General features: G+C 30.5%; 3 protein-coding genes across 5 annotated transcripts; all 3 read left to right on the top strand.

The window, feature by feature from the left end:
• Positions 1–217: 217 nt before the first annotated feature.
• Positions 218–2,828, top strand: LOC146528913 (uncharacterized). Of its 2 annotated transcripts, XM_085203662.1 has the most exons (5): positions 242–509; positions 923–1,046; positions 1,595–1,859; positions 2,180–2,299; positions 2,573–2,827. In XM_085203662.1, the coding sequence occupies exons 1-5, from the start codon at positions 446–448 to the stop codon at positions 2,696–2,698; spliced, it is 699 nt and encodes a 232-aa protein (XP_085059788.1). In that variant the 5' UTR covers positions 242–445; the 3' UTR covers positions 2,699–2,827. The 2 variants fall into 2 exon arrangements, with proteins under 2 accessions (XP_085059789.1, XP_085059788.1); XM_085203663.1 differs by lacking the exon at positions 2,180–2,299 and having other exon boundaries at positions 218–509; positions 2,573–2,828.
• A 631-nt stretch (positions 2,829–3,459) lies between these two features.
• On the top strand, positions 3,460–6,106 carry LOC146528912 (uncharacterized). The gene is made up of 5 exons (XM_085203661.1): positions 3,460–3,675; positions 4,336–4,462; positions 4,762–5,032; positions 5,273–5,395; positions 5,933–6,106. The coding sequence occupies exons 1-5, from the start codon at positions 3,615–3,617 to the stop codon at positions 6,050–6,052; spliced, it is 702 nt and encodes a 233-aa protein (XP_085059787.1). The 5' UTR covers positions 3,460–3,614; the 3' UTR covers positions 6,053–6,106.
• A 150-nt stretch (positions 6,107–6,256) lies between these two features.
• On the top strand, positions 6,257–11,589 carry LOC146528911 (cytochrome P450 4C1-like). 2 transcript variants are annotated; one of them, XM_085203659.1, is made up of 9 exons: positions 6,257–7,012; positions 7,943–8,046; positions 8,243–8,333; positions 8,972–9,157; positions 9,240–9,610; positions 9,800–9,868; positions 10,084–10,252; positions 10,674–10,853; positions 11,385–11,589. In XM_085203659.1, exons 1-9 carry the CDS (start codon positions 6,895–6,897, stop codon positions 11,558–11,560), a joined length of 1,464 nt encoding a protein of 487 aa, XP_085059785.1. In that variant the 5' UTR covers positions 6,257–6,894; the 3' UTR covers positions 11,561–11,589. The 2 variants fall into 2 exon arrangements, with proteins under 2 accessions (XP_085059785.1, XP_085059784.1); XM_085203658.1 differs by having other exon boundaries at positions 6,257–7,445.
• Positions 11,590–13,183: the final 1,594 nt, after the last annotated feature.

Genomic DNA, 13,183 nt, shown 5'->3' with positions numbered 1-13,183 from the left:
TTGACTAATTTTAAAGAATTGATTCTTTTGAAGTGCGGGAGCTGAAGTCCGAGTCTTACAGTGACGTCTTCTGTGCGATTTACACCTAAAAGGGTGGTACATTCAAGAATAGAGCTCTTCTCGCTCGGCCTTCCAAGACACTCAAACTTTAATAATAATAATTACATTACGTTTTATGTGCCCGCTCAACACGTTATATAAAATCGGACGAAAATTGGAGAACGGAGTGTCTTAACACTGATAGAAATCAGGATTCTCAGGATTGTCATGTGGCAGAAAGCGTGAATTACTTTTCAAGATTACCTATCAAATACTTGAATCAATTATATCATTGCTACATAATTGATTGTGATAATGTTTATGACCGCTAGATGACCAGACTTAAAAAATATTTTTAATCGCAAATTAATTGCAATATTATTTATATTGTTATATTTTCTTTAAAATGAAACGTTTCTTGTGTTTTGTTTTAGTTTTTTACATTGTTTACCTTACAAATGGATCTACAGGTTGGTACTAATTTAATACAATATTTATAGAAATAGTCATAGATTCATCGAAATTTTAATAATTTATTATTTTTTGTATTCTATATTAATCATTTTTAAATGTCTTTGTGTAAGTATTACAAATATAACATTTTAAAAGCCATATATTTTACTTAGGAAGTATATATAAATAACTTTTACTCGCATTCATTTCCCGCAGAGTACGCAGAGGGTTAAAGACACCGCGTTTCTCACGCACCGCCCAATTTTTGTAGCATTGCATGTTGAGTAGAGGAATACAACAATGAAGAAGAAGAAAAAATTAAATAATCGTCCTTTAGTATGAGAAAGGAACCCATAACCTTTGCGCTAACAATCAGACATGCTCTAGTCATAAATGTATTATAATAGTATTATTTATTTATTATATTTAGTTAAAAATGTACGCTTGGTGGACCATACTAGCTATGCATTACAAATAGTACAAAAGACGATGAAACGAGTTGAAGAAAGACAATGGTGCAACTTAAAACTTGACGATGTTGTTTTAAATATAAAGTAAGTATAATTTACTACATGTATAACTAAGAAATTATTTTATATTTTAGCTATCTTTTTTCTAACTTCACACTGTGTTCTCATTTATCTGAGTTGGCAAAAATCTGGAGAGAACTTACTGTTAATACATTTTCAAGGCATGGCCCAATATTTGTGACAATACTTATTGATTATTCAAAGTCGCACTTTTCCTAGTTAACAGAGTAATTAAATGAAATTAATCCATTCCTACAAGAGGGAATTGAACCCATAAGCGACGCGCTCACATTAAGGCATCTTATGCCGCTGCGCTACGATGGCTCAAAGCTATTTAATATTTATTTGAAATTTATATAGAAATTTGGAAGGAAAATATTTATTAACAAAACTTAATTCGATATTATTAGCATCGCAAGTTCTAACAAGCGTATAAGAATTTCGACGTTGGTACTTTTATAAGAGCGTCTGGCTTAGTAGTCCTAATGTGAAATAACACTTAAGAAATTGTTAAAAATAACTATGTATTTCCAAAATTATTTCTCTTAAAATTATTAAACTTAAATTTGCAGCCAAACCATATTGGGCACACCGGTACTAGGAGCAGTTGAGTTTACAAACGGCTTCGTAGTATCGATACGAAGTATAGATATTATACAAAGTTCGGTGCAGCAAGTGTGGCTGCCAGTATCTGGCAACACAACCTCTGTAGAGGTCAGAGCCACCTTGAGGATGAATGACGTAGCCATTGGATTTGACGTCATGTCAAAAATGAGTACTGGAAACTTTCGGTCTACAGTGCTTATTTTGTATCCGGATGTCCAATTTCGATTTACCGTATGTACCCACACTATGGATATGTATGTTTTTCTTAAAATATCCATCAAAAGAAAATATGTTGTCGATAAATATTTTTTTATTATTATAGAATGTAAGATTGTATGAGTTCACACTGTGCTCGAAGAAGTAAATTATTTGCGGTACTCTCCTGTCAACAAAGACAGAGAGCGTAAAATGAAGAAAGTGTCCTGATATTAGTAATATATAGATATAGTTTTGTTTTTGTTTTGTGCTCTTAATTTGTTTTATTATTTATAAAAAAAATATATAATGGTGAACCAGGAATTAAGAATAACATTTAAATTGTTTGTTACCAGATCGTCAAAGATTTATTTACCGATAAAATATCCACGACCGTATTTGGTCTAATATCAAGAGTTCACAGGCAAATAGACTTTTCTCCACAGGACGAAGTTACAAAGATTATACCACTTTTGGTAATAATTTTTAAATATTATTTATAAATAGAAGCCAGTCGTAGCACAGGGGCACAAAGTGTGACTGGTTGCTACTGGTTGTGGATTCCATCCCCATACGTCCAGATGAAATCTTTAATTAAATTAATGATCTGTAGGTCAATCATAATTCTCGATTGATAAAATCGATTTTCCTTGTCACCTACTGAAATATAGATTGTCAATCATATATTTATAACATAAAGTTTTATTTAACAAAAGCTTTAATTTAAATATTTTTGGTTAAACTTCTAGTACCATTGGAACAGCACCGGTGAAAGTTTTAACAAAATGGGTACAGACAAATTCGCCCCTATAGTTCTGGAGCTAGCGACAAGTAAAATCAAGTTTCCAACGATTTGCTACAATTGTAATACATAGTGTATAAATATAATCCGTTTTCGTTTATTTTGTATATATTTTTGGTACCACATATAGAAATTATGATAATGAGAATAATAAAAAGGAAAGACCAAAAAATGTATTTTTCTGCTTTTAATGTAATATTCATCACCAACATCATAGCCATTTTTATGCCCTATACCGGTCGTATGTAGATTCTAAAGGGAACTCAGGGATCTATAATAAGCCATATATAAAATTATTATTAAATATTATAAAAAAAATCACATACAATTGCATATTTTTTACTTAATAGGAATTTAGAATATCTTTTTGTCTAAATTAAAGGTTATGTACCATATATTTTAATTATATAGAATATGTATGATATTGAGGCCGTCACGTCGTGGCGCAGCGGCACCAGGGTGTGACTGTAACGCGACGGTTGTGGGTTCAAACCCCATTCGAGGAAATAAAATATTTATTTACATTTATATTTTCATTTCTTCGCTCTGGTGTCGAGGCAAAGAACGACATTGAGTTCCACCATCTAACACGCAATGCCTCCAGAATTCGGCGGAAAGTGGGGAACGGAGTGTCTTAACACTAGGTTTCCTCTACCTACCCTGCTGTGTGCGAGATACAGCGTGAATCTGAAAAAAAAAACAAAATAAACAAAATTTATCATATTCAATTTATATACATAAACAGTAGCATAGTATTTATACAGGAAATATCAAGTGCATTATCAGCAAACACTAGAAAATTATATATCTAATAATTAATTGCGATATAACTATCACTGCTATCAATCTTATTTGAATTTTAAACAAGTACTTACATCTTTGACGTCAAAATTATCACTTGAAATAAGATATGGCTTTTTATACGAAATTTAAGTACTACTTGTCAATAACGCTAATTGTTTAGAACCATTATAGAAAACTTTAAAAATATGTTAGTAATATTATTACCATTTCTTGTCTTAGTGGGAACTGTCTTTGGTCAAAATTGGGGTAAGTAACGTAAATTAATATTTTTTTTAGTTTTTATTACTAATTTAATAATAGATTTTTTTCAGCTGAATTCTAATTAAATTGTTATGTTATTTCTGTGCTGTATTGCTTGTAAATATACTGAAAAGTACGTAACTTGAATACAGCAGAGAAAAAGAGAGAGAAAAAGATAAGCTGCACAACAACCGTTGATAAAGATAACCTTTAATTTTAGAATATTGAATTTCTCGTGCAAATTTTAATTACTAGACTAAATACGAGTAGAGTCGGTTTTAATCACCAATTGGATGACCAACAAAAATATAGATATATTATGAAAGAATGTCTGATTCTTAATTGAAATATTAAGTTGCATTGGTACCGTACAGTCTTTTTTCCTTTGTAAAACGTAAAAAATATTATTTAATGTGAATTATATTTAATCTATTATTAATTATATTTTTTAAAATTCAAACTATTTAACTGTTATGGTAATTGTTTTAGATAAAGTTCTGTTTACGCATTCATAATACTAGTTTAAAGTAGCACGTATATAATTTAATCATTAAGTATAATAAATAGTCCAAAATTGACTTTCCGTGAAATTTATATTTCGTCTCGGGTCACTTTTAGTTTTTATTTAGGTACAGTATAGTTTAGCATATTTTTTTAAACTTTTAGCTGGTACGGCATGTCTTGTCAACCATCATAACTATTTTATGAACGTAGCTCAACAAACAATCAGAAGAATAGAAACAGAAATACAATGGAGTAACCTCAAACTTCAAGATTTTAACAGTGTCATAAAGTAAATAATTTAGTATATCATGATATTAATACATTATTTTACTAACAAAATAACATAAATCAGCTTCAAGCTGTAACCTGCACACAGCAGGGTAGGTAGAGGGAACCTAGTGTTAAACCACTCCGTTCCCCACTTTCTGCCGAATTCTGGAGGCATTGAAATACAAATTTAAATAAATATAAATAAATAAATTATATATATTATGTAAAACATAAATTGTTTGCATTTTTATAATGGTAATAATTATTTTCATAGACAATTACTATATTTACATTAATCTTCTTACATATGTTCAACAGTGAACAGTTATTCAAGTGGCACGCGCAAGGCACTGTCAATTATACAAATGGATTCACAGTAGCTGTACAGAAAATCGACGTGTCAAACATACAAAATATATTTTCAACTCTAAATGTAAATGGTGTCGCCCAGACTTTGGCTTCGGTGCGGGGCTTGCTTCATTTCAGAAATCTTAAAATTGGCTACGATGTGATCGCCAACTTAAGAGATTCTGGCACTCAACGTTTTACTGGATTATACATGTACTCTGTACTCTCAATACAATATGAGGTTTGTATAAATTATCAAATTCCATAAAAAAATTGTGATATCAGTGTTTTTTGTAATGCATTCATTTTATGCAACCTAACCAGATGTTCCTTTATTTGATTAAAACAAATATCTTAATTATTAAATATCCTATTTCAAATTTCATAATAAAATTTTAAAAAAATACTAGTTAAGTATTAGATGTTTCAAAACTGTATTCTCACCTGTAATATACTTTAATAAAATATATTAAAATTCTAGGTTCGCAAAAATGTAAACACAAATGAAATGAGTGTAAGCTCCCGTGTTACCTCACTGGAGCAGGGATTCCGTGCAATGGAATACATGCCGCGAGACAGTGTATCGGAAATGCTGTCGAGACATGTAAGATATAACACTAAATGTATAGAATACCTACATAAAAGTATAGAAATTTCTCTAGTGTTAATTAAATACTTGTCGTAGTATTTTCTACTTGTTGTAATATAAATATTTAGTAAAAATACGAGTATGTCTGTCGGTGTATGCCTAATTATCTATAAGAAATAACTTAAAGTTAATTTAATTTAAATTTGTTATAAGAAAGCAACTTTAAAATTGAGTCCGAGTTCGATTTCTAATGGAGGCAACAAAATATTTCATATTTTCATTTCTCACACTATCGAGGCAAAGCGCAGCGTTAAGTTCCGCCACTCAACCCACAAAGCCTCCAGAATTCGGAGGAAAACGGAAGAGCAGAGTGTCTTAGCAGTAGGTTAGGTTAGTTCCTCTCTTCTTATCCTGCTATTTGAGCGTGAAGCTGAAAAAAAAGTATGAAAATGAAAAGTTACCTACGAGTGATTTTATACTGCAATAGACAAAGCATTTTTAAATCACAATATAGTAGTTATAACATTTTAATGTTACTTTTATTATTTCCAGTTTGTACCAAGCTCTCTTTGGGACAGCTTCAGCAAGTGGGATGATGATTATATTAACCCCTTCATGCTTGATGTTGCAAAATACACCGAATATCCAGAAATCCGCTTCGGCAACTGTTAACGATGTTTGGCAAACGACTTTATCTATACTAATATAATAAAGCGGAAGAGTTTGTTTGTTTGTTTGTTTGAACGCTAAGATCTCTGGATCTACTGGTCCGATTTACTATGTTTTTGTTTTGTATGAAAGCTGCATTCTTCAGAAGTGCTATAAGCTATATAATATTACATTACACATATGTACTAATAAATTAAAATACTTTCTAATTTGACATGCAATTTATTCTTCCATGTTAATAACAACCGTCGTCGCTACGCGACCGCGTTCGTTACCGCGTCATTTTGATATTCATCCTTATGAAAATAAATATTATAGTCACTTTTAGAATTTCATCTAAATTGAAATTATATTTCTATACAAAAGTTTTTTTTTGTATGTTTTAATTTCTTTGTTAAAACAAAAGCAGAAAACTACTATGTATCTTCCTATTTTTTTGAACTTTACATTAGGTTCACTGCATAGGAGTGTGCCGAATGGAGCTAAGGATTATGGCGCATACTCCGCTTACAAGAAAAAAAATAGCCTCGGGGATTCATTTTGATTTTATGCTAACGTTTAATTTAGGTACACGTCGTTAAAATAAAACGTATCTGAAATTGAATTATTAGAAACGGTCTGACCAATAAATAGGCAAAAATATAAAAAAATCATTATATATCTCAATCATTACCAAGTTAATCCCATCAAAAACATTGATCAGTTATTAGATTTCACGCAGAGCCAAGTTTCTTACTCTTCTTCCTTCTAGCATTAATCCCGGCGCGTGTCTTCCCGCTCAGCCTATCCCACTTTGCACGCTCTTTGACGTCCTTGGTCCTTGGGCGACCGGGAAGTCTCACTCCATGTCATTGAGGGACGATGATGAGAGGCATCTCACTAGATGGACCAAGGGGCATCATACCTTAAACGCAACACCAGTGTGTTCTTCAAAATCAAATGAGGGTACATTTGATAGAAAAAGTAAATACATATTATAATTTTCACATTGGAAATCACAATAAATAAATACAAACCTAAATAATCGTGTACTTTAAGTGAGCGATACTACAAAATAAATTTAATTTCACATAAACATTCGAAAATGTATTTTATTTGTAAAAGTAATTAATTACACGATAAAGACAATAAATAGTTGCCTTATTGGAAATGCAGTGAACATCAAATTGTATCAACATGACCTAAAATGTTTGATAATAAATATTTATAAAGAAACTTCGTGTTACAAAATTTTGCATATCAAAAATGTTAGCCTTATTAACAACAATTGTGTCGGTTCTTATATTATTGTGTATTTATTTGCGGTTTTCGAGAGAAGGCAGATTAATCTCAGCAATACCAGGACCAAAAGGACTACCTTTTATAGGAAATGCTTTCCAATTTCTTTTACCACAAGGTAATATATATGTTTTTTAGATTCATACTTTATTTCGTATTTATTGGGGGTGGGTAGAGCGATCTCAGTGACTAGGGTACACTTTCCGCAGGAGTTTGGGACACTGCGAGGTCAGTAGAGAAAATCAACAACGCTATTTGTCTCTCAGAGCTGGGAAATGAAAATAATAATCTACGATTGGGTATCCTCATAGTTGCAGGCAGTCATTGCCACACTAGCCCACGATTGCCTCAAATAAATACTTACTATATATAAAAGTCACACATTCACACATACACATACAGGCAGTTTTTTTGCTTTTATTATAGATTTGCTATTGTTAACAATTTAACAATGAAGATCTCGCATAATTAAGGATAATAGTTCAAATGTTTTTCTATTTACTATACTTAAGTTATCATTCATTACGAGTATAATCTAATCATCAATCACAAACATTCATATTATAATCCTTATATGGTAAACAATATAAATAATGATTGCTTTGTATGTTACAGATCAATTATTTTCAAGACGACTTTATAAAAAATATAGAAGTATTACACAACTGCATTCGATTAACTTTAGATGTGTGAACATCTATGATCCAGAGGACATTGAGGTAACTTTATTATTTATAAAAGTCTCTCTTCTTTAGAATTGAAGAAACTTGTTCCACCCCGCAAGTGCCCTTCGCGTTGCATGGAAGGGAGTTTTTTTCTATTGTTTTTATACCTCTTTAATAAAATTAGGATAAGTACCTACATAATATTATGCATATAAAGAAAAAAATATAATGCTCAAATCTTTTTTGACAGAAAATACTTTCAACAACACGGTTTAACGATAAAAAAGTGCCGTATGATTTTTTAAGATCTTGGCTTAACGACGGACTCCTCGTCAGTAATGGTAAAATGTTGCAAATTATATTTTTGCAATAAAGGAAAACAAGTAATTTGTAGAATTGATAATTATAATTAACAAATTACAATAAAATTAGAATACAATAAAATTACAATATAATTAACAAATTACAATAATTTCCGATTTGGTAATATAAAGACGCAGCGTCTATTGGACATGTTGCAGACAGTTGATGACGGACGAGGAAGTCATCCATCTGTTTCCAAACCATCCAGCAATTCAAAATCGATTATTGATTGCATATTAGATTTACTAAAATCCGACTACAAAAACAGTAAAAATATAAACAACAAGCCCAATTCATTTTATCGCGATTAATACTAAGCAATATTTACCATAGAAAAATAATTATATGCGATACACACATAAACAAATTATATTTTTTGGTAAAATTAAACTGTGAACCATTACCTATTATAATTTTGACATGACTTCTTGGGAATATTATTATAAACATTAACATTTAAATTAACAACTTAATTTAATTAAGATTTAATAAATTGGTATCTGGCTGAAGTCGTGGGGAATTTTGATTAACAATATCAGAAATCGCAAGGATTCAATTTAATTTACGTTGCGCAGTCGGATAAAAATTAAAAACTATCTTAATATGTGTGAAATAGGTATGAAATGGCACAATAGACGGAAAATGTTAACCAGAGCATTTCACTTCAATATTCTAAAGAAATATGTGCAAATATTTGGAGAGCACACTAATAACTTAATAAAAAAGATCGACAAAGAACAAAAAGGAGCGAAGATAAACTTACATAATCTAATTATGTCTGCTTCACTCGGGATAATGTGTGGTAAGTGTAAAAAAAAATATGTGACATGCATATAAAAAATATATGTATAAATATAATATAAATATATTTATTAATTCTTTAGAAATGTCAACCGGTGTAAATAAGGAAGAGAGTATCGGTATGCATGAATATTTAAAAGCTATTGAAGCATTTGGAGATTGTGCTGTTGAAAGAGCGTGTAGAGTATGGTATTTTTTTGATTTTATATTCAACTACTCCGATATTGGTGCTAAGGAAAAAAAAGTTACTGAAATAATGCATACATTTACTAAAACTATTATAAATGATAGGAGAAAAATACTACATGATACATATCTACATAAAATGAGTAATTCGAGTGAGAAAAAGAATCCTTCTAATCTTATATTACTAGATTTGCTCTTAGAAAAAGAAAAGGAAATGGAAATCGATGAAATTGGTATTAGAGAAGAATTAGACACTTTTCTTTTTGAAGTAAGTAAATTAGTAAATTTCAATAATAAATTTCAAAAGAAAATTCACGGCCTCTGTACAGAGATCAAATCAATCTGTTAAATAATTGAACTTATATATTTTTTTGTATCTTGCATATAGCAGAGTAGGCAGAGAGAACATGAAATATATTTATCATGAAAAATGACACTATCTGTAATTTTATTTTAGGGATATGACACAACTGGCACCGCATTGCTATTTACAATTATGCTGTTAGCAAATCACCACGTAGCACAGGTAAGGTCTTCGAAACTATTTTCTTTCGACGACAAATAAACACTTTCTTCAATGATGGCCCAGGAAGGCCATTTTTTAGATGATTGATACCTGCTATAATCTTCTTTCTAATATTAATTACCTAAATAAATATGATCTTCAAAATTGTGAAAAGTTTAAAGATAAAAAATATATAATTAAGATAATAATACCTATAAAAAATTCTTTATATCTAGGAGAAACTTCACGAAGAATTAGATAGAATATTCGATTCCTCACAACGCATCCCTACAACTGAAGATTTGAACGAGATGAAATATCTAGAATGCTGCATAAAAGAGAGCCTGCGTCTTTATCCCTCCGTTCCATATATAGTGAGATTTCTTAAAGAAGAAATAGTCTTAGGTACAAATAAATATACGAAATATGTACATTGAACGGTGTTCGTCACCTAATAAAATTTTGTACACACAACACATTGGCTTGACTGGTTGTGAGTTCCCGCAAACAGCGGGAACCTAGATTACTAGGAACCTAAACATTAGGTTCCCGCTGTGTGCGGAATAGAGCGGGAAGCTGTTTTTTTTTTATATACACAAGTCTATGTTATTGTTAATTAGTATGTTTTCTAAGTTACCAAAGTTTTTTCATATTTCCTTATAATATTTTAACCGCACCACAAAAATATAGTAATTTAATCGACCAGTCAGTCGTTTTACCACTGTTTGCAGAAAAGAAAATAATTTCCTTTAAAATGTACATTTATTTTGAACACACTTAGTTTTTCATCTGATTTGTATTATATTATAATGTCTATTATAAACAGGTGGTTACACAATACCAGCTAGAACACATGCGAATATTATGATATATGACTTGCATCGCCGAGAAGACATTTATCCAGATGCAGAACAATTCATTCCAGAACGCTTTTTACCTGAAAACTGTAGCAAAATGCACAATTTTTCATTCATACCTTTTAGTGCTGGACCAAGAAACTGTATAGGTAATAATTTGTAATTACTATAACACATATAACAAAAAATGCATATTCTTATTGCACAATGAAATATTTAGAATGTAATTTTTTTGTATTTATTATGCTCATTTTAATTTTATAAACAAAAATATTTTTAAAATGCTAAAATTATAAAAACTTCCGTTGTGGCGATATGGAACAACGTTTGACATCACAGTTAATTGTGAGTTGAATCCATCACTTGTTTAATTCGGTCTCTCAACCTCCTATACTTGGAAGATATGTTGGTATTTATGTCTGCTCAACTGTTCCCCGATAAATACAACTTGGCCGTCTTCAAGGAAAGAGTGAATAGGCATTATCTGGGTAAGCATGCTCCACCATCGTTCGCATCGTCACTTGGTGAGACCACTACCACCAGGTGAGATAGCGGACAAATGCTTACTTATCTTCAATAAAAAAAAAAGAAAATATATGATATGTAAAATTGACGAATGTGTGAAAGTATATCAAGGTTAATGAAATTTACGGGTTATGATATCATAATTATGTTTCCAGGACAAAAAGTAGCTATGCTGGAAATGAAAACGATATTATCTGGTATATTAAGGATATATCATTTGAAGGCAGTTACAAAACCTGAAGATTTGGTCTTGGTAGCAGATATGGTACTACGTACTAAAAGTCCAATTTATGTGCAATTTTTACATAGAAATAAACAAAACAAAAACTAAACTCTACATCACACGACATCTTCCTAATATTTGTATTATTTTGTGATATTTTTGTACCCTAACAAACCTATTAGAATACCATGTGTGCTTTTGATATTAGCGAACTTGCTATTTACATATCGCTGCTAAGGACCTACTGCTAGGTACCTATCCTACAGTATAATTATAAATTTTAACTATAAAAACAACCGATCTTTATCAAATGCGGGCTAATTAGCTTTGCTTACATGAATATTTTAATAGTGAGAACCTCAGTGATGCCTTTTGTATAATTACATCACATAAAGCCTAATTTGATTGTATCTGAAAATTATCAGAATTAAGAGATCAGTAGTGGTTCACAAGAGTGTGGCTGTAAATATAACTGGTTGTGGATTCGATATCCACTCAAGAAAATAAAATATTTAATATTTTAATTTTTTACTACGCTAACGAGGCAAAGACGTTCCACCACTCATCTCGCAAATTTCAATACCTCCAGAATTCTGCGAGAAGTGGGAAACATAAGTGTATTAATAAGAACGGAGTGTTTTAACACTAGTAAAAAATATATATATTTAATTTTTGCATGTGAAAATCTATTTTTTTTGATCGATTGATCGGCTAGTAAAATAAGGAAAAGTTGTAAAGTAAAGATATACGCGATTTTTAGTTTTATCCAGTTAAAATGATGATGAATTATGAATTTTAATTGTTCACGTTATTATTAATATATTATACTAGCGGCCCGCCCGCGGCTTCGCCTGCGTGACACACCTCAAAAACAACCCCTTAGAAGTCGAATTCCCGTCTTATTACATTCCCGTCCCGTCCTGTTCGTTAGCGAGCACCTACGTCCTATAAGTAACTCCTATGCAAAATTTGAGATTCCTAGCACATGTAGTTACTGAGATTTCGTGATGAGTGAGTGACCTTTCGATTTTATATATATAGATGAACAATTAAAATTCATAATTCATTATATTATCATCTACGTCCTACAAGTTTATTCGTGGTCAATGACCATATTATTTATGTGTAGGACATAGGTACGAGACCTAACAATTTAGGTGGAATACTCGTACATTGCCTTATTCTTATATTACAAAGATTTGTCTTTTTTACTTTTTGTGTTGGGAGTTTTTAATTATCAATTATTACTCATAAATATTTATCATATTTATTTATATTTCATAGTTTTGAATAAATAAAATAATTTTATATCTCACGAGCCAGTTCAAGAAATTAAACACGTAGGTACTAATGCATTTTACTAAAGAATTTTACATAATATACTTAAATATAACAAATTATTTTAGATTTACCTATATGTAAGTATTGAAGTAAATTTTTAATCGTCTGCCGGTTAAAATGAAAACTCTTTAACGCATTAAAACAATATATAAACTTACATATGTATTTAAATATAAAAAGAATTGTAATAACTACTTCAATACCACATAATTACAATATTACAGCAACGATTACAATATTAAAGCTCATTGATTATCTTAATAACAGGTAATTATGTACATGCATACATATATCAATCTCTCGTCATACGGAAAGATAAATATGCATAATTGAATTAGTCTTCGGGTATATTTGCTATATAAAGATATATATCATCAATAAATATGGAGA

This window comes from Heliconius melpomene, chromosome 19, assembly GCF_056956725.1.
Source record: "Heliconius melpomene rosina isolate 202511_hmr_F chromosome 19, ASM5695672v1, whole genome shotgun sequence".
NCBI classification, from domain to species: Eukaryota; Metazoa; Arthropoda; class Insecta; order Lepidoptera; family Nymphalidae; genus Heliconius; species Heliconius melpomene.
This window is presented reverse-complemented; position numbering and strand designations above follow the sequence as displayed.